The sequence below is a fragment of the Pseudorasbora parva genome, chromosome 9 (assembly GCF_024679245.1).
Source record: "Pseudorasbora parva isolate DD20220531a chromosome 9, ASM2467924v1, whole genome shotgun sequence".
NCBI classification, from domain to species: domain Eukaryota; kingdom Metazoa; phylum Chordata; class Actinopteri; order Cypriniformes; family Gobionidae; genus Pseudorasbora; species Pseudorasbora parva.
Window position 1 is genome coordinate 48,163,188 of NC_090180.1, and position 25,830 is coordinate 48,189,017.

The 25,830-nt window shown below is 39.5% G+C and overlaps 1 protein-coding gene across 1 annotated transcript in view; it reads right to left on the reverse strand.

The window, feature by feature from the left end:
• Positions 1-1,953: 1,953 nt before the first annotated feature.
• Positions 1,954-25,830, reverse strand: part of LOC137089333 (nucleolar protein 9) — a 29,705-nt gene continuing 5,828 nt past the window's right edge. Inside the window, exons 4-12 of the mRNA XM_067452896.1 lie at positions 24,984-25,193; positions 22,599-22,706; positions 21,034-21,175; positions 14,813-15,005; positions 13,770-13,910; positions 11,285-11,404; positions 6,615-6,833; positions 4,781-4,886; positions 1,954-2,196 (exon numbers count right to left, since the gene is read on the reverse strand). Coding sequence (XP_067308997.1) covers positions 2,042-2,196; positions 4,781-4,886; positions 6,615-6,833; positions 11,285-11,404; positions 13,770-13,910; positions 14,813-15,005; positions 21,034-21,175; positions 22,599-22,706; positions 24,984-25,193 — 1,394 coding nt within the window. The 3' untranslated portion in view covers positions 1,954-2,041. The remainder of the gene's footprint in view (positions 2,197-4,780; positions 4,887-6,614; positions 6,834-11,284; positions 11,405-13,769; positions 13,911-14,812; positions 15,006-21,033; positions 21,176-22,598; positions 22,707-24,983; positions 25,194-25,830) is intronic.

Consider the following 25,830-nt stretch of genomic DNA (forward strand, 5'->3'; position numbering starts at 1 on the left):
GCTAAATAATGATAGCAATGTGATAAAACATGTTAGCAAAAATGTTAATTCATGCTAGCAAAGTGTTAAATTATGTTAAAATGCGGTAAAATATGTTATCAACATGCTAATTAATGCTAGCAATGTGGTAAACAGGCTTACAACATGCTAAATAATGATAGCAATGTGATAAAACATGTTAGCAAAAAATGCTAATTCATGTTAGGAAAGTGTTAAATGATGTTAAAATGTGGTTTAATATTTCTTAACAACATGCTAATTCCTGCTAGCAGCGTTAATGCTAAAAATGTGATAAAATAGGTTAAAATGATAAATAATGATAGCAATGTGATAAAACATGTTAGCAAAAAGTGTTAATTCATGCTAGCAAAGTGTTATATCATGCTCAAATGTGGTAAAATATGCTAATGACATGCTAATTAATGCTAGCAATGTGGTAAACAGGCTAACAACATGCTAAATAATGATAGTAATGTGGTAAAACATGTTAGCAATAAATGCTAATTCATGCTAGGAAAGTGTTAAATGATATTAAAATGTGGTAAAATATGTTATCAACATGTTAATTCATGCTAACAGTGTTAAATAATGATGAAAATGTGATAAAACAGGTTAAAATGCTAAATAATGATAGCAATGTGGTAAACAAGTTAGGAAAAAATGCTAATTCATGTTAACAAAGTGGTAATTAATGCTCAAATGTGGTAAAATATGCTAGCAACATGCTAATTAATGCTAGCAATGTAGTAAAACATGTTAACAACATGTTAATTCACGTTAGCTAAGTGTTAAATCTTGATAAAAATGTGGTAAAACATGTTAATTCATAATAAAAATGTGGTAAAACATGTTAGCAAACATGCTAATTAATGCTAACATTGTCTTGCTCTTTCCATCTCACTTAATTTAAAGTTAATAAAACGTTGAAACTTTCAAACGGCGTTGTCAAACCAACATCAAAGTTTGTCCCAGTGAACCTCACTGATGTAAAATATGAATGATTGACTGGTGGCAGGTTTGGCATCAGGGCTGGCGTGTGAACTCTGGTTTTGATTCCGCAGCTGAATGTCAGGCCGCCCCGATGGCCAGATTTGGGCTTTGGCGTTCCGCCGTCTCTCCCACACAGATAGAGCAGATCGCAGCTGCGGCCGTATCACGAGCGACCTGACCTTCACCCGCTGGGACAAAACCAGAGCTGCACATCTTCACTCCGAGGCATTCCTGACGTCTTCACTCAATGGAAATTAGGTTATTTTCATATTCAAACCAAATTTCACAACGCCACTTTCAGTTGGTAGAGAACTGCCATGGCAGCATTGCTTTGCTTCTGGGGTTTCATTGTTCTTTCCAAATTCTTTCCAAATAGAGCTATTCAAGTTGTCTGGTGAAGAAATATTCATTTAAAATATATTTTTTCTAAGTTTTAAAATATAAATTCAGGATTTATTTTGCAAATCACCCAGTGAAAAATTATTAATTCATTAATTTATTAGCTTATGATTCCCCCCTCAATACCCCCCCCCCAAAAAAAAATCAGATTATTCTTTAATTTATATTAATTTATTATTTTTTCCCCAAGACCTCTGATGAAGAATTATTAATTCATTAATTTATTATTTATTTTTCAAGATATCTGATGAAAAAATATGAATTTATTATTTATTTTCCAAGATATTTAATGAAAAAAATATGAATTTATGATTAAATATTTTTAAATCACCTGGTGAAAAATTATTAATGCATTCATTTATATTAATTCTTGAAAACGTGTAGCGTCTAACGTCACATAAATATATTTTTAAATGTCATATCACGATATATATCAGAGGAAAAGGAAACATCAGTTGTGATGTCTTTGATAGCATATGACCCGGTGTCAGTTTTGTCTAATATTGCGCTGCGTGTAAGATGTGTAAGTCGATATGATTTGAGGCACAGTCATACCCAACAGGAGCGTTTTTGAGGTTTTTATTTATAAAATGCATCTTCAAAGGAGATGGAATGAAAAGTTCTTCACTAAAATGGCAGGAATGAGTCTCTGTCACTCCAGAATATCCCTGAACATCTTCTTCTTCTTCGCCTCTCCCGTCTGCGCTTCCAGCCAATCGCCTCGTCGCTTCAGGAATGACGCCAGCCCGAATTTGGCCCAAATGTGCCGTGCGAACCGATCAGGCCGGAGCCGACTCTCACTGCGGACTGAGAGAGAAGACCATCAGAAGCTCATATTATATCATATCATAATGTCTATCTATATTAACTGACAGAACACCGGTCATGTTGATCATCTCCAGCTTCTGTTCCAAAGCATCTCAAATAATCACATTAACATCAGGCATTAAAGGGGCGGTTAAACACGATTGCACTTTTCTAACTGTAGCTAGTGTGTAATGTCGCTGATTGAGCATAAACAACATCTGCAAAGTTACAACGTTCAAAGTTTAAAGCAAAGGGAGATATTTGCTTTTAAAGAAATCAATTTCTAAGGACTACAGCAAACGGCCGATAAGAACTACAGACATTCCTCCAGGGTTGGTGACATCACTAACCCCAATATTTGCATAAACCCCTCCTCCAAGAATATTAAATAAAAGGGGCGAGGCCATTTTTTATTGCTGTGGAGAAGAGTTTTTGTGGTATCGTTAGTTGCCACCAAACGCTGTTATTTTCATCCGGATTGCATGTCCACTTTATTGCGCCTTACGCGGGAGTTTGGGATCAATGGTTAAAATGTATTTTTAACTCAGTCCCTCAGAATTATTAGCCGAATCTCGCTCTCTGTGCTGCACATTTTACGGAGGAAAGCTTCCACGATCGCCGCGAGTTCAATGCAGGATTCACACAACGGCTTGTCCTGAAAGATGGAGCAGTTCCAACTTTAAAAACGGACCACACCCTGTAAGTATGATTTATTTTTCATCGATGTGTTTTCCTGTAATAGTTCGTATTGTTAATTGTAAATTAAAAACCAATTGCTCTGCAAACCAGTTTGTTAAATGCTCATACTTAATGTTATCCGACAAACACCTAACATTACAAACTTTTAAATCTCAACAGCGAACTTGGAATTAGTGTAAATTATTCTTTGATTAGAGCTTTTATGTATTGTTTATCTACAGTATGCTAAACATAATTCTGTGTTTGATTTGGACACCATATTAAAGTCAATGTTTAGTGTTGGTTTTGGGTTAATATTTCTTGCAACAGACATTTGCCTATAATCGTTTTGAAAAAATACAAAAGGTGGCATTCAGTAGCGATCACTATAGATCCGCAGTCTTTACAGACAGCAGTAAAGGGGAGGGGTTTCCGAAACACGTGCACTAGGCATTTAGCCAATCAGAACACAGCGGGGCCAGCTAACCAATCGGAGCCCATTGCGTATTTCTGAGGGACCGGCTTCATAGAACCCGGAAACCATCAGACTGTTTTTACAAAGAGGGACAGAGCAGTGTAGAATAAAGGTGAAATATATGGAAAATAATGCAATTTTTTAAAAACTAAGCATGAACACGTTACAGTGCAGCCCACAAACACAATCAAGCTTTCGAAACGCTGTGTTTTACCACCGCTTTAAAGGAACACTCATTATCCCTAAAGGCGGGCGTACACGGTGCAATTTTTGCTGTCATACTCGCATACTAGAACTCGCAGACGATTGTTTTTCTCGGGGGAAATCGCGTGGACATCGTGGATGCTCGTATGGTCGCGGCTCGCAGCGTGTGAGAGGAAATACGAGACGAGCCGAGCACGTTAAGCACCTCCCGAACTTACCATCATTTTTAAGCATGCCCGATTTTTACCAGCGTATGACTGTCCCCTATTGCCAAATCATGCACAAGCACGATAGGCTCAATCTATGAGTATTATTAGCTCAGTGGCTGCAAACATACAGCGTTCTCACACACACACACACACACACACACACACTCTCTTTCTCTCTCTCCCTCTGGTTGTTTCGGTTGAAAGGAATGGCTGCTGTTCTCTGCTTTTCAACAAATCATTTGCACACATTTTTTCTTAATTTTTTGTTTCTGAAGCTCTAGCAGCAACATTAAAAGCTCCGGTGTCTGTGTTTAAAGCGAAAGCTTGTGTGATCCCAGACGGCTCGCGGTGCAAACAGTCAAATTAACTGACACGTAGCGTCTGCAATATCTCATGACCTTCCGAGTGTCCGAATTCGCACAGTGTACGCCCGCCCTAAGACAGGGGTCTCAAACTCGCCTGGATATTTTTTGGCTCCCTACTTCACATCAAATCTTAGTGTTAGTGCGACACACTCGTTCTGAAAAACATCTTTTTGCTGAGTCGTTGTGTGTGCCGCACTTGCTGCCTCAATTCGTGTGTGTGTGTGTGTGTGTGTAAGTGTATGAGAGAGTTAGCTCGGCCCTCCCTCATGCAGTATAATTGGTTGACACCGAGTGATTGACAGGAACAGAGGCTGATCAGACAGTCGGAACGAATGTGGTCTAACAGCGCTCTCTTTTGGCTTGTGCAGTCTTCACACACACACACACACACACACACACACACACACACGTCAATATATTGCTTAATTGCGGTATATTGACTATTCTTTCCGGTGAAATCACAAAACTAAATGCACACACACTAACTGCACATGAAAAGAATTGTTTCGTACACATTATCTATCACACTATGATATCGGGATGCACCGAATATTCAGCCACGGAAAATTTTTGGCCCAAAAGTTAATTCTCGGTATAAAGACTTTTATTACTGAAACAGTGCGGCTGAAATGTTGTGATGACAGAAGTCTCACCGAGTGTGTCCGCGATGCTCCGCTTCTGCCCGACGGTGGCGCTGTCCCACACGGCCTCCATCAGACGGCTGCCGTACATAGAGCAGGCCAGATCCACACACAGGCCCTGCACAGAGAACTCATCAGTAGGGGCCCTTCCCCATCAGATGTGATGTCAGAAAGGGCCCTTCGGCATCAGATGTGATGTCAGAAGGGGCCCTTCCCCATCAGATGTGATGTCAGAAGGGGCCCTTCCCCATCAGATGTGATGTCAGAAGGGGCCCTTCCCCATCAGATGTGATGTCAGAAGGGGCCCTTCCCCATCAGACGTGATGTCAGAAGGTGCCCTTCCCCATCAGACGTGATGTCAGAAGGGGCCCTTCACCATCAGACGTGATGTCAGAAGGGGCCCTTCACCATCAGACGTGATGTCAGAAGGGGCCCTTCACCATCAGACGTGATGTCAGAAGGGGCCCTTCCCCATCAGACGTGATGTCAGAAGGGGCCCTTCCCCATCAGACGTGATGTCAGAAGGGGCCCTTCCCCATCAGATGTGATGTCAGAAGGGGCCCTTCACCATCAGATGTGATGTCAGAAGGGGCCCTTCCCCATCAGATGTGATGTCAGAAGGGGCCCTTCCCCATCAGATGTGATGTCAGAAGGGGCCCTTCCCCATCAGATGTGATGTCAGAAAGGGCCCTTCCCCATCAGATGTGATGTCAGAAGGGGCCCTTCCCCATCATATGTGATGTCAGAAGGGGCCCTTCCCCATCAGATGTGATGTCAGAAGGGGCCCTTCCCCATCAGATGTGATGTCAGAAGGGGCCCTTCCCCATCAGATGTGATGTCAGAAGGGGCCCTTCCCCATCAGATGTGATGTCAGAAGGGGCCCTTCCCCATCAGATGTGATGTCAGAAGGGGCCCTTCCCCATCAGATGTGATGTCAGACGGGGCCCTTCACCATCAGATGTGATGTCAGAAGGGGCCCTTCACCATCAGATGTGATGTCAGAAGGGGCCCTTCCCCATCAGATGTGATGTCAGAAGGGGCCCTTCACCATCAGATGTGATGTCAGAAGGGGCCCTTCCCCATCAGATGTGATGTCAGAAGGGGCCCTTCCCCATCAGATTTGATGTCAGAAGGGGCCCTTCCCCATCAGATGTGATGTCAGAAGGGGCCCTTCCCCATCAGATGTGATGTCAGACAGGGCCCTTCCCCATCAGATGTGATGTCAGAAGGGGCCCTTCACCATCAGATGTGATGTCAGAAGGGGCCCTTCACCATCAGATGTGATGTCAGAAGGGGCCCTTACCCATCAGATGTGATGTCAGAAGGGGCCCTTCCCCATCAGATGTGATGTCAGAAGGGGCCCTTCCCCATCAGATGTGATGTCAGAAGGGGCACTTACCCATCAGATGTGATGTCAGAAGGGGCCCTTCCCCATCAGATGTGATGTCAGAAGGGGCACTTACCCATCAGATGTGATGTCAGAAGGGGCCCTTACCCATCAGATGTGATGTCAGAAGGTGCCCTTCCCCATCAGATGTGATGTCAGAAGGGGCCCTTCCCCATCAGATGTGATGTCAGAAGGGGCCCTTCACCATCAGATGTGATGTCAGAAGGGGCCCTTCACCATCAGATGTGATGTCAGAAGGGGCCCTTCACCATCAGATGTGATGTCAGAAAGGGGCCCTTCACCATCAGATGTGATGTCAGAAGGGGCCCTTCACCATCAGATGTGATGTCAGAAGGGGCCCTTCACCATCAGATGTGATGTCAGAAGGGGCCCTTCACCATCAGATGTGATGTCAGAAAGGGCCCTTCCCCATCAGTTGTGATGTCTGTGAAGCCTTACCTCCATCTTCCTCAGGATCTTCCCCCGGCCCTTATCGCTGGCCGCCACCACCAGGCTCTGTAAGGCGTGGCTCCCAAAGGCGTCGGCCCCGAGGGTCAGCAGGTCGGCCGAGCTCAGCTCATGGAGGCTGTTCATCAGCACTGATCGGTCCCTGAAGCCGGCCAGAGCCTGAACCAGCCGAGAGCCGTGATAACACACGGAGAGAGAGCGCGGAGGCGGCTGCACACACAGAGCAGAATCACATTAACACTACACACTACATACTACACACTGCACACTACACACACAGAGCAGAGCAGTCACATTAACACTACACACTACACACTGCATACTACACACACAGAGACAGAGCAGAGTCACATTAACACTACACACTACACACACAGAGCAGAGCAGTCACATTAACACTACACACTACACACAGAGCAGAGCAGTCACATTAACACTACACACTACACACAGAGCAGAGCAGTCACATTAACACTACATACTACACACTGCATACTACACACACAGAGCAGAGTCACATTAACACTGCATACTACACACACAGAGCAGTCACATTAACACTACACACTACATACTACACACTGCATACTACACACACAGAGCAGTCACATTAACACTACACACTACATACTACACACTGCATACTACACACACAGAGCAGTCACATTAACACTACACACTACACACAGAGCAGAGCAGTCACATTAACACTACATACTACACACTGCATACTACACACACAGAGACAGAGCATAGTCACATTAACACTACACACTACACACAGAGCAGAGCAGTCACATTAACACCACACACTACACACTGCATACTACACACACAGAGCAGAGTCACATTAACACTGCATACTACACACACAGAGCAGTCACATTAACACTACACACTACATACTACACACTGCATACTACACACACAGAGCAGTCACATTAACACTACACACTACATACTACACACTGCATACTACACACACAGAGCAGTCACATTAACACTACACACTACATACTACACACTGCATACTACACACACAGAGCAGTCACATTAACACTACACACTACATACTACACACACAGAGCAGTCACATTAACACTACACACTACATACTACACACACAGAGCAGTCACATTAACACTACACACTACATACTACACACACAGAGCAGTCACATTAACACTACACACTACATACTGCATACTACACACAGAGCAGAGTCACTAACACTACACACTGCATACTACACACACAGAGCAGTCACATTAACACTACACACTACATACTACACACACAGAGCAGTCACATTAACACTACACACTACATACTGCATACTACACACAGAGCAGAGTCACATTAACACTACACACTACATACTACACACACAGAGCAGTCACATTAACACTACACACTACATACTGCATACTACACACAGAGCAGAGTCACTAACACTACACACTGCATACTACACACTACACACAGAGCAGTCACATTAACACTACAAACTACACAGTGCATACTACACACACAGAGCAGAGTCACATTAACACTACACACTGCATACTACACACACAGAGCAGAGTCACTAACACTACACACTACATACTACACACACAGAGCAGAGCCACATTAACACTACACACTGCATACTACACACACAGAGCAGAGTCACTAACACTACACACTACACACTACACACTACACACACAGAGCAGAGCCACATTAACACTACAAACTACACACTGCATACTACACATGCAGAGCAGAGTCACATTAACACTACACACTGCATACTACATACTCATACTCCACACTGCATACTACACACACAGAGCAGTCACATTAACACTGCACACTACATACTACACACTACACACACAGAGCAGAGCCACATTAACACTACACACTGCACACTGCATACTACACACACAGAGAGAGAGCGCAGAGACGGCTGCACACAGAGACAGAGCAGAGTCACATTAACACTACACACTGCATACTACACACACAGAGCAGTCACATTAACACTGCACACTACACACTACACACACAGAGCAGAGCCACATTAACACTACACACTGCATACTACACACAGAGAGAGAGAGCGCGGAGACGGCTGCACACAGAGACAGAGCAGAGTCACATTAACACTACACACTGCATACTACACACACAGAGCAGTCACATTAACACTACACACTACACACTGCATACTACACACACAGAGACAGAGCAGAGTCACATTAACACTACACACTACATACTGCATACTACACACACAGAGCAGTCACATTAACACTACACACTACACACTGCATACTACACACACACAGAGCAGTCACATTAACACTACACACTACATACAACATACTACACACTGCATACTACACACACAGAGCAGAGCAGTCACATTAACACTACACACTGCATACTATACACACAGAGCAGAGTCACTAACACTACACACTGCATACTACACACTGCATACTACACACACAAAGACAGAGCTGAGTCACATTAACACTACACACTACATACTACACACAGAGACAGAGCAGAGTCACATTAACACTACACACTACATACTACACACACAGAGCAGAGTCACATTAACACTACACACTACATACTACACACTGCATACTACACACACACAGCAGTCACATTAACACTACACACTGCATACTACACACACAGAGCAGAGTCACATTAACACTACACACTACATACTACACACTGCATACTACACACACACAGCAGTCACATTAACACTACACACTGCATACTACACACACAGAGCAGAGTCACATTAACACTACACACTACATACTACACACTGCATACTACACACACAGAGCAGTCACATTAACACCACACACTGCATACTACACACACAGAGCAGAGTCACATTAACACTACACACTACATACTACACACTGCATACTACACACACAGAGCAGTCACATTAACACCACACACTGCATACTACACACACAGAGCAGAGTCACATTAACACTACATACTACACACTGCATACTACACACACAGAGCAGTCACATTAACACTACACACTACATACTACACACAGAGACAGAGCAGAGTCACATTAACACTACACACTGCATACTACACACACATAGACAGAGCAGAGTCACATTAACACTGCATACTGAATACACACTGCACATTACACACACAGAGAAGGAGCAGTCACATTAACACTACATACTACACACACGGAGACAGAGAGCGCAGAGACAACTGCAAACACAGTGACAGAGCAGAGCCACATTAACACTGCATACTACACACTACATACTACACACACGGAGAGAGAGCACGGAGAGGACTGCACACACAGATCAGAGCCACATTAACACTGCATACTGCATACTACACACTGCACACTACATACTACACACACGGAGACGGAGACGGAGCAGTCACATTAACACTGCACACTACATACTGCAAACCGCACACCGCACACTGCATATTGCACACTATGCTCAGTGTTTTGAATGAAAAATAGTTTATTTCTTGCAAAACCTTATAGTATGCTTCCATATATAGTGCACATCTCACTGTATTATTGCGTCACACTTTTGTCTAATTTTTGTAATGTTTAACTCTGGTCGCTATCCACTGCCATTATAGGAAGGAGCATGTGCAGGACTATTTTTAAAAATTACTGCTTTTGAGGTCCGAAAGGACATATGGCATTGAATCAACAGAAGGGTGAGTAAAAGATGGCTTTAATTTCATTTCAGGGATAACTATCCCTTTAACAGAGAGAGTCCAAATATGTGACCCTGGACCACAAAACCAGTCATAAAGGTCACATTTTTAAAATTGAGATTTATACATCATCTGAAAGCTGAATAAACAAGCTCTCCATTGATGTATGGTTTAGGATAATAGTTGGCTGAGATACAACTATTTGAAAAATCTGGAATCTTAGGGTGCAAAAAAAATAAAAATAAAAATCGAAATTGAGAAAATCTCCTTTAAAGTAGTCCAAATAAAATCCTTAGTCATGCATATTTTGCATTCAACATGCATACAATTTTGACCTGTACAATGTATTGTTGGCTATTTCCACAGATATACCCGTGAGACGCAGGACTGGTGAAGAGCTCCAGGGTCATATTAAATTCATGTTATATCCATCAACATTAGTTAAATGATGCCTGGAAAAATGTTATTTTGGTTTTAATATATTCAATTAGCTTCTATTATTATATTGTTAATTATAGCTTAATTTTATGTGCTTTGTCATTTTTATTTTAATGCTTCAACATTACTAACGTTAGAAAAGATTTGCCATTATATATATATATATATATATATATATATATATATATATATATATATATATATATATATATATATATATATATATATCATAATGTCAGTGTTTCTCCAATGTGGTGCAGCAGAATCTTGTTAAACTTGAAAATAATTACTAATAAGTAAATAAATCAATTATCCAGACAATAAGAAAGTTTGATGTTACTTCTGGTTAATTTGCCACACTGGAAAAGGAAGGTCAAGTAAAATATGCATTGCATTGTGGGATACAGCCTCTCGTGCAGCTGCGCTCTGCTTGCACATTTGAGTCCCCAAAATGCACACAATATTCATACTGGCAAACTCACCTGTGTGACGGCGTCGCCCTCTGCTGTCTCAGTGTTGTAGTACACTTCATATGCCAGGAAGGACAGGAAGAGAGGCAGACAGGAAACCTGCAGCGACGCCGGTTCACTGCAGTGAAAGGCCTGATGGGATACGAAGTTTATTTAGGATCAGCGGATCAGAATTAAATATCAGATTCTGAATAAAGACAGAGGAAAGGAAGTCATATAAGTTCATAATCAGAGAGAGTTTGAGTGGACTATCCATTTAAAGAAACACTTTTAAGGCAAATTATACATATATATTATACGCGCATCCAAAAAATCACTCCAATTTTCTCAAAATATCCGCTCTTTTTCTCAGTGTCTAAAACGGCTTGTTCGAAGATTCAGTCTCTCTAAACCCCGCCTTTCAGAGAGCCTGCTCTGCTCTGATTGGCCAGAATAAATATTAGTTGGTTGGATAAATATTAGTATAAAAACTGAAACTAAACGAAAATTAGAGCTGTTGTCTATTTTTCCTGATATTTTTCCTAATATTTATACATAATCGGTTATCGGTTTTGCAATATCGGATTTAAATGAAACCAATTAAACAAATAAATATTGGTTACTGTATATAGGTTATCCTGCACATAAAAATATTTCTGTTAATTGAAATAAAGCTGAAATAAAATGTAAATATTATATGAAAAACTAAACAAAAAAATTACAGATGCTGCCTTGGAAACCGAGGTCGACTGATAATCTGTTTTACCGATATTTTCCACCGATATTTAAGTATTTTACCATAATCGGGTATCGGTTTCGCAATATTGTATATACACATAAATATCGGTTTGATATATCAGTTAACGAGCAAATAAAAATATTTCTGTTCATTGAAATGAAGCCGAAATAAAATATAATATTAGATAAAAAACGAAATGAAAATTTAGAGATTTACCGATAATCGGTTTTACCAATATTTCCCCCAATATTTAAGCATTTTCCTATATTTTTGTATTGATTATGCAATATTAGATATAATTTTCAAAAACAAAAAACTAAATATTGGTTCTGTATATCGGTTATCGGGCACAAAAATATACAAATAATCAGTATCGGTTATAAAAAAAATATTTTTTAAAAACGGTCAATCTCTATTTGGCAATAAACTGAAATTAGTTTAAGTTGAAACACTAAAAATTGTAAACTGGAAATAAAAACACTAAAACAAACTAAAACCTAAATAGTAACTTACTAAATGATAAAAGCACATAACGAAAGTACTAAAAATAAGGCTAATAATTACCATGAAAACCAAAGCCAGTCATAGCTACAACTACAGTGTTTGAGGGCGGGGCTAAGCAGACGCCAATCAAGACTGTATCAGCCAATTAAGACTGTTGGCTGGCATTATGCAAATTAGTTACAAACCTATGCAGGTTCAGCAGGAAAACAGACTGGGAATTACAGACACATTTCAGGCAGTTTGACAGACAAAAACTTCCTTTTACATTACGTTACATTTTACATTCACAAACACTGCGTGAAAGGTCAAAAGAGCATAACTGGAGCACATTAAAGGACGACTCCGGTGAGAAATGACCCTAGGGGTGATTAACAGATGGTTAGCGAGTAGATCGTTCTCTGGGATCATGAAAATGAAAATCGAATGTAAAGAGTTTTATCTCTAAAAACAGATTAGCTTATAGCGCTTGTCTATGGGGCACAGAGTAGTGAAATTAAACCGCTAGTTAATACCACTAACAAGGCTCAAAATAGCCTCACACTAACACGGCAGCATAATGAGGGTCTCTACATGCAGACCGAAGCGTTGAGAACTTTGTAAGAGTACAAACAGTTTAATAAGAAGATACTTTATAAAGACAGTCCATTATGCGTTTACAGACGGCAGCCATCTTGGAGAACAGTCTCGACGAGTCGAGCCACGAACGCTGTGCTAAGTGAGCTGGTCGATAGGAATTAAGTTTGTGAAAGCCAATATCATGGACATTTTTATATTTTTATTTATTTATTTTCTCTGCTGCGTTCAGTGCTTTCTTCCAGAAACAACGGACCATATGAGACTCAAAGTCACGGTTCATCACTTAGCACAACGCTCGTGGATCGACTCGTTGAGACTGTTCTCCAAGATGGCGCCTGTCCGTAAACGCGTAATGCACTGTCTTTATAAAGTATCTTCTTATTAAACTGTTTGTACTCTTACAAAGTTCTCAATGCTTCGGTTTGCATGTAGTGTGAGGCTATTTTCAGCCTTGCTAGTGGTATTAACTAGCGATTTAAGTTAACGCACCCTGTGCCCCATAGACAAGCGTTATAAGCTAATCTGTTTTTAGAGATAAAAAACTCTTCACTTTTGATTTTTATGAAAACGCATCCCAGAGAACGATCTACTCGGTAACCATGTCTTAATTACCCCTAGGGTCATTTTTCACCGGAGTTGTCCTTTAAATCCAGAAGTGGTTGATTTGAGTTAGAGATGACAGCCATGATTCCTCCTGACCTGCAGGAGGCGCTGTAGCAGCTCAGCCTGCCTCTCCTCCCGCCGCACACAGCTCTCTGCCATCTGCACCACTACCGCCATGTGACCCGCGGCGAGAATGGCCTCGAAACCTTCCATCAGCTCGTCGAAGATCTTCAGGAACTGAGCAAGAGGAAATAAGAGGCGCATGTTAAAGGGATAGTTGACCCATAAATGAGCCTGATGTTTATCTGCTGACCCCCAGGGCATCATAGGCGTGTTTGTTTCTTCATGAGAACACAAATGAAGATGTTTAACTCAGCCGTTGCTCGTATAATGCGTGTCAATGGGGTGTATTTCTATGAGAGTAAAACACACAGACATACGAATCCATATTACACCCTGTGGCTCGTGGAGACACACTGATGTCTTAAGACACGAAGCAATCGATTTCTGCCAGAAACAACAGTATTTGAGTTATTAATTACCTCATATCAGACGAATCTCATCTAGTGTTCCGCCATTACTTCCGCCAGAGAAGGTCAAAATCAGGCGCGATCATAGACACATGTACATAGATTCCTCATTAGTCCCTGCGCGGTTCGGTCGAATGAGTCCTCTTCACTTCCGGTAAGGTCAATAATACACGATCTGGCGTCGCGTACGAGATTCACTTCTGGCTTTGGCGTAAACTACACCAGATCGTGTATTATTGACCTCACCGGAAGTGAAGCGTGTTCCCGGCTGTTGGATATAGCGTTGATTTGAGGTAAAATGATATAAATACGGCTTGATCTCTCACTCAAACTGATCGGTTCGTGTCTTAAGACATCAGTGTGTCGTCATGAGCAGCAGGTTTGTGTGTGTGTGTTGTCTAAGCATGTTTTTTTTCCTCTCATAGAATTGTTCCCCATTCATATCATTGACCTACACACAGCAATGGTTGAGTTAAACATCTTCATTTGTGTTCTCCTGAAGACACACCTATGATTCCCTGTGGATCAGAAGATAAACATCCCAGGCTCATTTTTGGGTGAACTATCCCTTTAAAGGAGATGAGCTAGTGCTAGTACAGGAGACCGCACCAGTTTGAAGTGGGAGGAAGCTGCGATCAGGCTCTGCACGGTGAAGTTTGCGATGGGATGAAGGGCCAAAGGCATCAGATGCGACCTCAGATGGTTCCTGTAGATGTCACGCAGCAGAGCTTTATGGGAGAACGTGAAGATCTTCTCCAGGAGATGACTGCCGGCCCGGTCTTTCATGAACACCAGAAGCGGACTGAAGCGGAAAGAGATATTAGGGAGTTACGGGTCAGTACCAGGGCTTAAAAACGGGAAAAAATATCAAACAGTTCACTCCGAGCAGAATCGATATTATAGCGTTTCCTTTTTTTTGTTCCTCGCTGAACATTACTGTTCCGAACACGGTTTAAATTGGACAAAACACCGGTGTTGGGCAGTAGCGTCGCTACAAGTAGTGACGCTACTAGCTTAACTACATTTTTCAGTAGCGCGGTGGTAGCGTCGCTGTTTTCTCAATGTAATAGCTTTTCAGTAGCGAAGCTCTTCTGTTGACCAAGTAGTGCGGTAACGTCCACACAAGCTAACGTTACATTTTCCCAAGCATTTCTGAGGATCAAGCTCAAATTGGAAACACAACTGATAAGAACGCGGATATATCCTAGCGCTCAATTCGCTGTTGCACGCCCATCGTTCGCGCGGTGACAAAAGAGAAACTGCAAAGTTTTAAAATCTATTGTGTCTCTTGAATAAACACCTCTTGTTAAAAGTATCGGGGTCCAGCCTGGCCACCTCTTGATATGAATGAAAGAATGATTGAAACTTGTTTCATGTGTGTGGGAGACACACACACACACACAGGCTGTTTTTTGTTGTTGTTGTTTTTGCCATGTTGGTACTGTTTGGAGCAGGGCTTAATTATTTTGCTACTGTAGTTTCTGGACTGGACTTTTTTGTACAAGTTGAGTTGTAAATTAACTTACAGTTTGTCCTGCAAAAGTGCCCAAGTCTAAATTGCACATAAATGCAAACACACAGTTGTGTATGCATATCATACACATACAGATGAACACACACACACACACACACACACACACACACGACACCAGGGGCCTATTGCACAATACTAGGATAAGGGATGAAGCTGGGATATTTTGGTGATCCTGGCTCAATTTATCCACTAATATGCAGTTATCTTTCATTATCGTTCTTGGTATGAGTTTGCGTTTAGGGTATGTTTACATGACAGCTGTGTACTAAATTTTGCATAAAAATGACAAGATCATCAAGATATCGCGGCTTAATCCCTTATCCTAGTTTTGTGCAACAGGCCCCTGGTTTTGTTAATATTTTGGATCACATGTTTTTGTTGCCGAATTGATTTCGGACAGTTTTTGTATAAATAAATAAAAAGTGTGTCTATATGCTTGACTTTTATTGATCACTAAAAGCATTGATTGGAATGAAGTGGGTTCAATATAAAATTAAATAAATAAAAAGTAGCTTAGATGTAGTAAACTACTGTTGTCAAGTTGCTGTAGCTTAGCTTGCTAAATTTCCCAGGGGCGTAGCTTCAGTGTAGTGAAGCTTAATTTAATGTAGAGTAACTGGTAGCTTAGCTCACTACATTTTCCAAGTAGCTTGCCCAACACTGCAAAATACCAGTTAATAGCGTTATTTTAATTTAGCCTATACTTTAAACAAATATGTATAAATAAAGACTTATTTTCACTCAAAAATAAGATAACACGAGATAATTAAACTTATATAATTAAATAATAATTATTACCACAACAGAAATACCTGCATTAATTACAAAACAGCTGGAAAAATACTGACCTGTTTTAATGGAGCGTTAAACAATCGAAAGTTGGCCGTCTTATGCTTCATGCTTTTCAGAAGACTAATAACATTTTTCCAACTCGACTTGTTTTAAAAATGAACATGAATAAAAAATAAATAAACTAGATAACCATTGCTTTTTTTAAATGCACCGGCATCTGCTAACTTCAAAGCAAACGATAGAATAACATAATTAACCAGTTAATGGTTATTTCAAATAGATATTGAAGAAACATGCGATATGCAATATCTTGTTAACCTCGTAATCCTCGCCCCTTTTTGTAATATACCGAAAAATGTCTGCAGCTCTTTAACCCTAAAATTAGAAAAAAATGATTAATCCCTTATAGAAAAAATATGAGATTTTAATTTTAAGGCCCTGAAAATAACATATATATAAAACTGAAAGTCTGATCATGTTTTGATAAAAATTTGAGGACGATTCTCACAAAAATGTAGCTTCTGTAAGCTTTTATGTCAAAAAAAAAAAAACTAGGCATCCTTTCAATAAAGGCCAATTATATTAGAACATTTGTGTAATAGGGGTGTAAGAAAATATCGATACACGTGAATATCGCGATATTATGTTTGGCGATACTGTATCGATTCTCAAAAAGACTGTATCGATATTTATATATTTACATCCAAGATTCGTGGCTTTGTGTTCGGTTTAATCCACTGACTATATAACACCCAACCACTAGATGGCAGTGTTATCTCAGAATGTATCGAAGGAAATCGACAAGGATCATTTTGTTTGCAAAATAGGCCAAGTTATAATCTAATACTCGGGAAACACATTGAAACAGAGAGCTCGCTTAACATCCTGACGTCACCCGCGCTGCTGAAAAGCGTTTTGATTGAATATACTGCACGCTTTCCTCTCAGTAACAAAATAAACACACACCAAAACTGACAGCGGTGGCAGGAGAACGAAAGATAATAGCGGATATGATGACCAGCTCTGCAGTTCAGTAACGTTACTGGAAATTGCACTTTATACAATAGACTGCTTTATAGAAAATAGCTTAACGTTATTAAATATAAAACAAACAGTCATTCAGTCATGAAATGGACTGCACTTTCTGTTGTTAAATAGCCACTGCTATACTGTGAACCTTTAAAACATTTACACATAAAGAATCCTGCAGTCACTTTACATTTCCCTTAATTTAGATTGCACATTGCATATGATTAGTGTTATAAATGATACTGTATTAATTAAATAAAATACTTTGTCTCGTGTTTTAGGCTTATGGTTGTGTTCTTTATTCTTTTAAATTATAAAAAACAAAAACACACAAAAAGAAATATCGCAATATATTGCCTCTCTTACAATATCGCAATATATTACAATATATCGTATCGTAACCCCTGTATCGTGATACGTATTGTATCGCCAGATTCTTGGCAATACACAGCCCTATTGTGTAATAGTAAAGAGTAGTTTTTATTCAAATAAATCTGCCATAAACTGCTATTTATAATGCATTTGCAGTCCCTGAAAACTAAAGCAACTACTTACAGAATTTACAAGTGTAAAAAAAACTCATTTAGTTGATAAAAACAGTCTGTCATTTAGTCTGCGGGTTGTGTGTTAGTGTGTGTGCTTACGCTGGCAGGCCGCGCTGGATACTATTGGATACTATGGAGACGTTAAGAACAGCTGTATTCTTCAATGCTGCTTATGGCATCTCTTACAAACACTGCGCAAAATAATGTCTTTTGATTCGTTACTACATCCATCAATCAAATCTATGCTGGCTATGCATTGGCTAGGCATTGACTGGCTTCTTCAACTAAAAGCACAGGCGCACTTGACTGACAGCTTTAGCAACCATTAACGCGCTCCGTTTATATCGTGTCATCAGAGGCTGTGATTGGAGGAGAGAGACCGGGGAGGGTTTAATATGACCGGAACAGTCCACAGTACAGGGGAGATTGGCAAAATAATGATTATAATCGCTATTTCATTGAAAATGGACATGATTGATTACTCTAACGCAAAACGCTTATGCAAACAACGGATGATTTTTAGTTTTTTCCCCTTATTTTTTCGTTGTTTTGGATTTAAAAGTGGGATGCATTTTGAAGAGTGGACTCTTACACGGACATGTATGCTGTTGTTTTGTGGATTCGTCCGATCTGATCTGAACGTCAGGAGATGAAAGATGAGTACCGCGTTTATTATGCTAATGTTTAAATTGCTACTGCTTTAGCATTTAATATAACCCTTTCCTCTCTGGTGTATTTATTGCAAAAACGAGTTCAGAACATGAATCTTGAGTGTTTTAGCTTTCAAGTGATGCATAGTTTGTGATAGTTGATTGAACAGTTTGTATAAAACAAAAGTAATTATAAGTAGAGACACGCCCACTTGCGTCAGACCCGGTGCGGATTATGTGGTTCAATAATGCGATATTCGATATGTGATACGATATTGCAATTAGTGTGGAAAATCCATTTAAATTATATTCAAAAAAAAAAATTTAAAACTGAGAATGATACCATTTACGCATTTCACATTCTTTCTGGGAAAAGAAAGTATTGCTACAACTTCTGAATGTGACCAGAAGTGTTTTAGCAAACATTTATGTAATAAATCTGACAATATAATTTTAACATAAATATGAACAAAAATGTAATGCTAATATTTAAATACCAAAAACTCTTTGCTTGACTTAAAACTCTTGATAATATATAGTTATATCAGCCTAACACTGAACATCAAGAACATCCAGATTAGGGATGGCTCGATACCACAATTCTGGCTTCGGTACGGTACCACAATCTAATACCGAAGTACCGATATTAAATCGATACCACAAGTCTGATATTAGCGCGGGTATATTGCGCGCGAATGAGAACAATTATGCAAGTTTTGAGTTTATAAAGTGGGAAATTACCACAAATGTTTATTAGTAAATTAATCAGCAAAGCTTATCACATCAAATCAGTCATTTGAAAACTTTCTTGTGAGAAATAATTTCAGCAAAAATCTTTCAAAATTAGCAAATTGCTTCTGGTTTCAAAAGACGTCGCACTACACTAAAGCGATCTGCATAATCCGATTCAACATTTCACGCTCGTCTCGGGATGGAGAACGGAAATCATTTGAACACGCAAGAGATTTTATAGCATTTCGTAATAACAGTTACAGGAGATATGAGCTCATACGACACACACACACACACACACACACGCCTGTCACTTAGTCACGCTCGCACATTACACACAAAGTTTCCTTAAACAGTCAAATACACAGAATTATGTACAAATGTCCGTCTTTAGTGAGTATTCACATAAACACAGGCGGTTGTGTCTAACGCGGATGTAAAATAGTGCAATAGTACGCGTGCAAATATAATGAGATCTAAATGTCATTGGTTGAAACGAACGCTGGAGATTGTGATATTCGATCTTATGTTAGGCTGTGTGTGTGCGTTGATCAGTGTTAAAAGAAAATAAATGTCTAAATGAGATGGTTTGAATGATCCACTGACCTGTCGATCTCTTCAGAAGTCTTAAAGTCAGAATAGTGACAGATGCTTCTTGGCTAGGTTTGATGGTTCTTCATCAGTTTTATAAGCAAAGTCATTACAAATGTCACCTCTACTCCTCTCTTTATTAATTCATTTTGGGCATCTTGAGTGAGATTCAACTGCTTTATCCATTTTGTCCGTCTATGTTGTTGTCACATTAGCCGGTTGTTTCGGGTCAGTTTGGGTAGAGCGCTGCCATCTAGCGGTGAACTTCGGAACAGCAGCATATACCGAAATGTGCCAAATCATGATATCGTACCGTTTTAAATAAAATATATACCGGTATTTTTCCAGTACCGGTATACCGCGCATCCCTTATCCAGATAGACAAAGACTCCTGAACTAGGAGTGAACGATTATTTTTGTTATTAAAAATAAGAACTAAAAACAGTCTAGTTCACATGATTAAATATACACTGATTCATGATAAATCTACAATGGTTACTCAGCCAAGAGCACAGTGATTTTCTCTTGTTCTTCTGTTGTTTGATTGGCAGGTTTACTGTATTATTGTTGTTATTATTGTATTATTATTGCCTGTCACTTTAAGAGCTAAAGCACGGCTCCTATTGCCGCGCATTTGACTGATCTTATTCACTTAAAGCATACCTGACTGAGTTTACATGAATACTCATCAAGACAGCCCTTTTGACATAACTCTGTGTGCATATTCACAATGTTGAAGTAGCCTATTAAAATCACTCAGATATTGCGTGCCGTTGCGATATGCATATTGCAATATATACATTTGCAATATTTCGATATATTGCACAGCCCTAAGAACAATTAAAATTGATTTTGGTTTCGTTTTGTTCCTGTTCAAATTTCTTTTTCGTTCTTTAAAGCAGTTCAGAGCCCTGGTCAATAGCCAACATCCATCTATCGCTCGATCGTCCTCCTCACCTGACTCCGGGGGCGGAGCTGAGTGACGTCAGGTATCCCATGATGCTCTTGTTGAGCTTCTTGCACAGTATGGGTCTCTTCCTGTGACACACCGTCAGCAGAGTTTGAAGAGCCGCGCTGGCGGACGTGTTCGACACGAAGACTGTAAAGAAAAGAAACTTCAGAGTGTGATTTGATCAAAAAACATGTAGAAATTTAGACAATATAGAAATACTGTGCAAGGGTTATTACAGTTAAACCGTAAACAGTGAATTAATAATAGTTGCGTTTAGTTTAACTTGATGCATTATTCTGGTTAGCTAAAATTACAAATAGTAAAAAGATTTCTGTTAATTGAGATAAAGCTGAAATTAAATATCGGTCCGCAGGCACACAATATCAGTTATTAAACAATATCGGTCGATCTCTACTTGGCAATAAACTGAAATATAGTATGTATAAAATGAAGCACTAAAATTATTAACTGGAAAATAAAGTAAAACTGAAAAATAAACATAAACCGTAATAAAGCACATAACGAAAAAACTAAAAATTAAATTAAAATTGAAAATAAAACTGAAAAAGCTCTTTCAAAATGTAAATAAAACTATATAAAAACATGTTTGATGCACTAAAATAACCCAAACTAAAATAAAAATTTATAAAAAACTATATAGACATTAATAACTAATAAACTAAATGAAAATTAGAGATGTTGCCTTGGCAAGAGATTGACCGATAATCGGTTACCGATATGTTTACAGATGTTTAAGAATATTTCCATAATCAGGTATAGGTTTCGTATAATATCGGATTTACAGATAAACGGCCAGTATAACTGTCATAAAACAAATAAATATCGGTTCTTGGGCACATAATATTGGTTTTAATTATTTATTTTTTTTAATCAATATCGGTCGATCTCTACTTGGCAATAAACTGAAACATTTTATGTTTAAAATGAAGCACTAAAACTAAAAAATAAACATAAACCACAATAAAGCACATAATGAAAGTACAAAAAACTAAAATTAATATGAAAACTAAAAGAAGCTCATTAAAAACAATAAAACTCTATAAAAACATGACTGATGTACTAAAATAGCCCACACTTAAATAACAATTAATAAAAACTATATAGAACTTAACTTATAAACTAATGACAAAAAAACTACAAAATTACTAAAATGATAAAAATAAAAACAAATTGAAACTATATTAATGATAGTAAAATAGCACTGATACAGTGTAAAACATATCAAATGATCAGTAAAAATTTAGGAAATAGCTGAAATTACTAAATATAACAATTATTGAATAAAAATGTATTATACAATTTAAAAAAATTGTGTTAGTTAACATTAAATGATGCATTAGTGAGCAACCTAACCATGTACATATTTACATTAGTGTATAGTTGACACACACACACACACACACACACACACACAAACACACACACGCACACAGTAAAAATGCTGTTGTGCACCTTAAAATTGTTGTCCCATGGTTCATAAACATTAATATATGCAAATGCTCAGTGCTGCACGCTACAGAACGCATGTGTTTTAACACACAGTCCTTACCTTTGAGGTTTTCCATCAGACCGTCGGCCAGATTCTTCAGCTCCCACCAGAATGATGTGGGAATCTCAAAATCCACCAACTCACTTTCACATCTTCTGTCCTTCTTGGCTGATGATAAATGAACCAGAATAAAAATGATCAGATGCTCCGTAAGTGAACAGAACCTGACTTGAGATTAGGGATGTGCCATATTGATACCTTGTTAAATAATGCGATATTCGATATGCGATACGATATTGCGATTAGTGTGTAAAATCGATTTAAATTGTATTTTAAAAAATGATTTAAAAACTAAGAATGACACCATTTATGTGTTTCACATTCTCCCTGAGCAAAGAAAGCATCGCTCCAACTTCTGAAAGTGATCAGCTGTGATCAGCACAAATTAACGGCACAAATCTGACAATATGATTTTAACATCAATGTAAACAAACAAAAAATTGTAATGAAAATATTTAAATACCAAAATCTTTTTGTAAATGAACTTTACTTGGTAATATATAGTTATATCAGCCTAAAACTTAACATCCAGATAGACAAAGACTCCTGAACTAGGAGTGAACGATTTTAAATTATCTTTATTCTTAAAAATGATCGCCAAAGTCACATGATTTTAGCAGCTTGACACACGATCTGAATCATGAATCGATTCACTGATTCAAACGGTTCGAATCTTTGTTTTGAAATCTGCCCATCACTATACAAGTCGTTATTTATTTATTTTTTGTGCACAAAAACTATTCTTGTGGCTTCATAAAATGACTGTAGTGAGCAGTGTTGCCACAGTTACTTTGAAAAAGTAATCTGATTACTGATTACTCCCTTAAAGCAGCACTAGGTAACTTTTCAACCTTCATAATATATTTTCAAGACTCTTGTGATGATAAATCGACTTACAATAGGTTGAATGACACGTCTGCCATAGCCTGACGGGGTCTGTATCGTTTTTAATCGTACTTTTAAACTTCAGGTTTCGGGTAGTAACCCGAGAACAAAAAGAACTACACAATGCTTTACGGCATAAACGTCACTTCCACCAACACACACACTTCCTCACATTCGGACGTGCGAGCCCAACTTTGTTCGTCGGATAATATAGTCATGTCCGGAGCAGCAGAGACAAATAAGAAAGAGAAGGTTTTGTTGGAGGAAAGCAATAAGAGGAAATGAAAAAGTGATGGGATTAAAGGCAGGACGAGGATCAACATGTGACCAGCGTTTGCTCGTCGGCGTGAGCTGAAGGAGGCGTGCCCGACCGATGCTGTCCTGCTTGTTACGGTGATTACCGACCACTCAAACATTGAACTGAAGTATCATATAGATTCTGGAAAACGCTAACCAATAGACTACTATAATGATGCTGGCTTGTAAACGTGAGCATCGCGATTATTTGGCGTTTGAAAAAAATAAAACCCATGAAATGATATTCATATGACATGCTGAAGCATACGCCACTGACTGTACCTGATGAAGACATTTCCCACGCGACGCCAGAAGAACACCTGCATGTGAACTCCTCCTGCAGTGTTCAGGGGAACTGTTAGTGCTGCACCGACCCGCGGGACGCTTTTATGAAGTTATTTGGCCCGCCCCGCACCACTGGATATATTTTTACAACCCGCCGCGCACCCGCGACCATTAGATAGGCATACGGGGTCCGCGGGTTATGAGACGAACCGCGCATCACTAGTTCAGGACTATCAGGGCTGTCATGTCAACAAATGCACGCGCGATGGCATCCCCTGATGTAGGACGACATCCAAACTGTAGGGGGACCCCGAGAGCAAAAGTAGCCAAGAGCGGCTTTAAGTAAGATTACAAGTTACTTTATTAGTTACATTCAGCAGTTTCCGACAACGCTGCTGCCGCCTCGACACAGAAATGACGACCGTCTTTGCCAACACTCACTTTATTGGAAGTGCATTTTTAACAGTAATGTCAACAATGTATCGCCTGACATTTTAAATAGAAAATTTAAAAATTTAAAATATTTCCTGAAAAAATACTCTCCCTGAGAAGCAAGAAAGCAAAAATATATATTTTTGTTTTTTACTAAAGAAAATTACTTAATTACTGTGTTTTCCCGCACTAACTCTCTTCTGGCCTCTTCATCAATGATTGTAGAGCCGCTGTAGTGAGATGGGCTTTGTAACGACGTCTTTAGTGCCTTTATGGGTCTTGAGAGAGGAAATGACATTGGTGTCAATGAAGGCCTTTCTGAGCCATCGGATTTCAACACTAATATCTTCATCTGTGTGTGAAGATGAGCGGAGGTCTGACGGCTGGCCACCCACATTAGGGAGATATTTTTGGATGAACTAACCCTTTAACCACACTAACACTTGATAAAAGAGCAGAAGCCCAATGGCGGCCCATCTCTCTGACCTTTCTGCTGGGCCGGCTCTTCTCTGGTCAGGCAGCCGCTCAGCAGCTGGATGAGCGTTCGGAGCACGTGTGTCCCGTACGGATCCGTGGCAAACTCCACAATATTCTCCCTCACAACTCCACACAGACGGAGAACCTGAGCCTCCAACATCCCACAATGCTCCTCTTCCGGCTGTGTGGCGTCTGAGTCCTCCAGCTCTGGCTTCTCTTCTGTAAGGGAACAGGAGATTGTTCACAAGATGCTTCTCACAATGTCAAGTCAACTTTATTTATATCACGCTTTTACAACGATGATCCATCCATCATAAAAGGGCATCTATCCATCATTAAATCAATCACTCATCTTTATTTATATCACTCTTCTCCAACGCCGATTGTGTCAGAGCAGCTTCAGTGTTAAACAGGACAATACTGCAGCAGAATTAGATTTGGCTGTACAGTCGTTCTGGAGTAAACAGTGATGTTATCAGCTTATTTTAATTTATCATAGAGAGACAATGTTGGCAGATCAGTATTATAGTTTATAGAATTAAATAAGACCTACTAAATTCATTTCATTTGTATATTTAGTTGAATAACTCAGATCATAATGTTAGTGTCCCCAACTGAGCAAGCCAAGCCAAAGGCGACCAAAGGAACCGAAACTCCATCAGGGCATGATGGAGAAAAATAAACCTTAGAGAAACCAGACTCAGTTCTCCTCTGGCCTATTAACACACAGCGGAGGATTATTATTCTGGACACCGCACAGCTCAGAAATCATATTAGAGCAGAATATTCAACATTTCTGGGTATTACACAAGAGACGGGTTTATTGAGGATGGCGCGTCAATTAAACAAGAATATG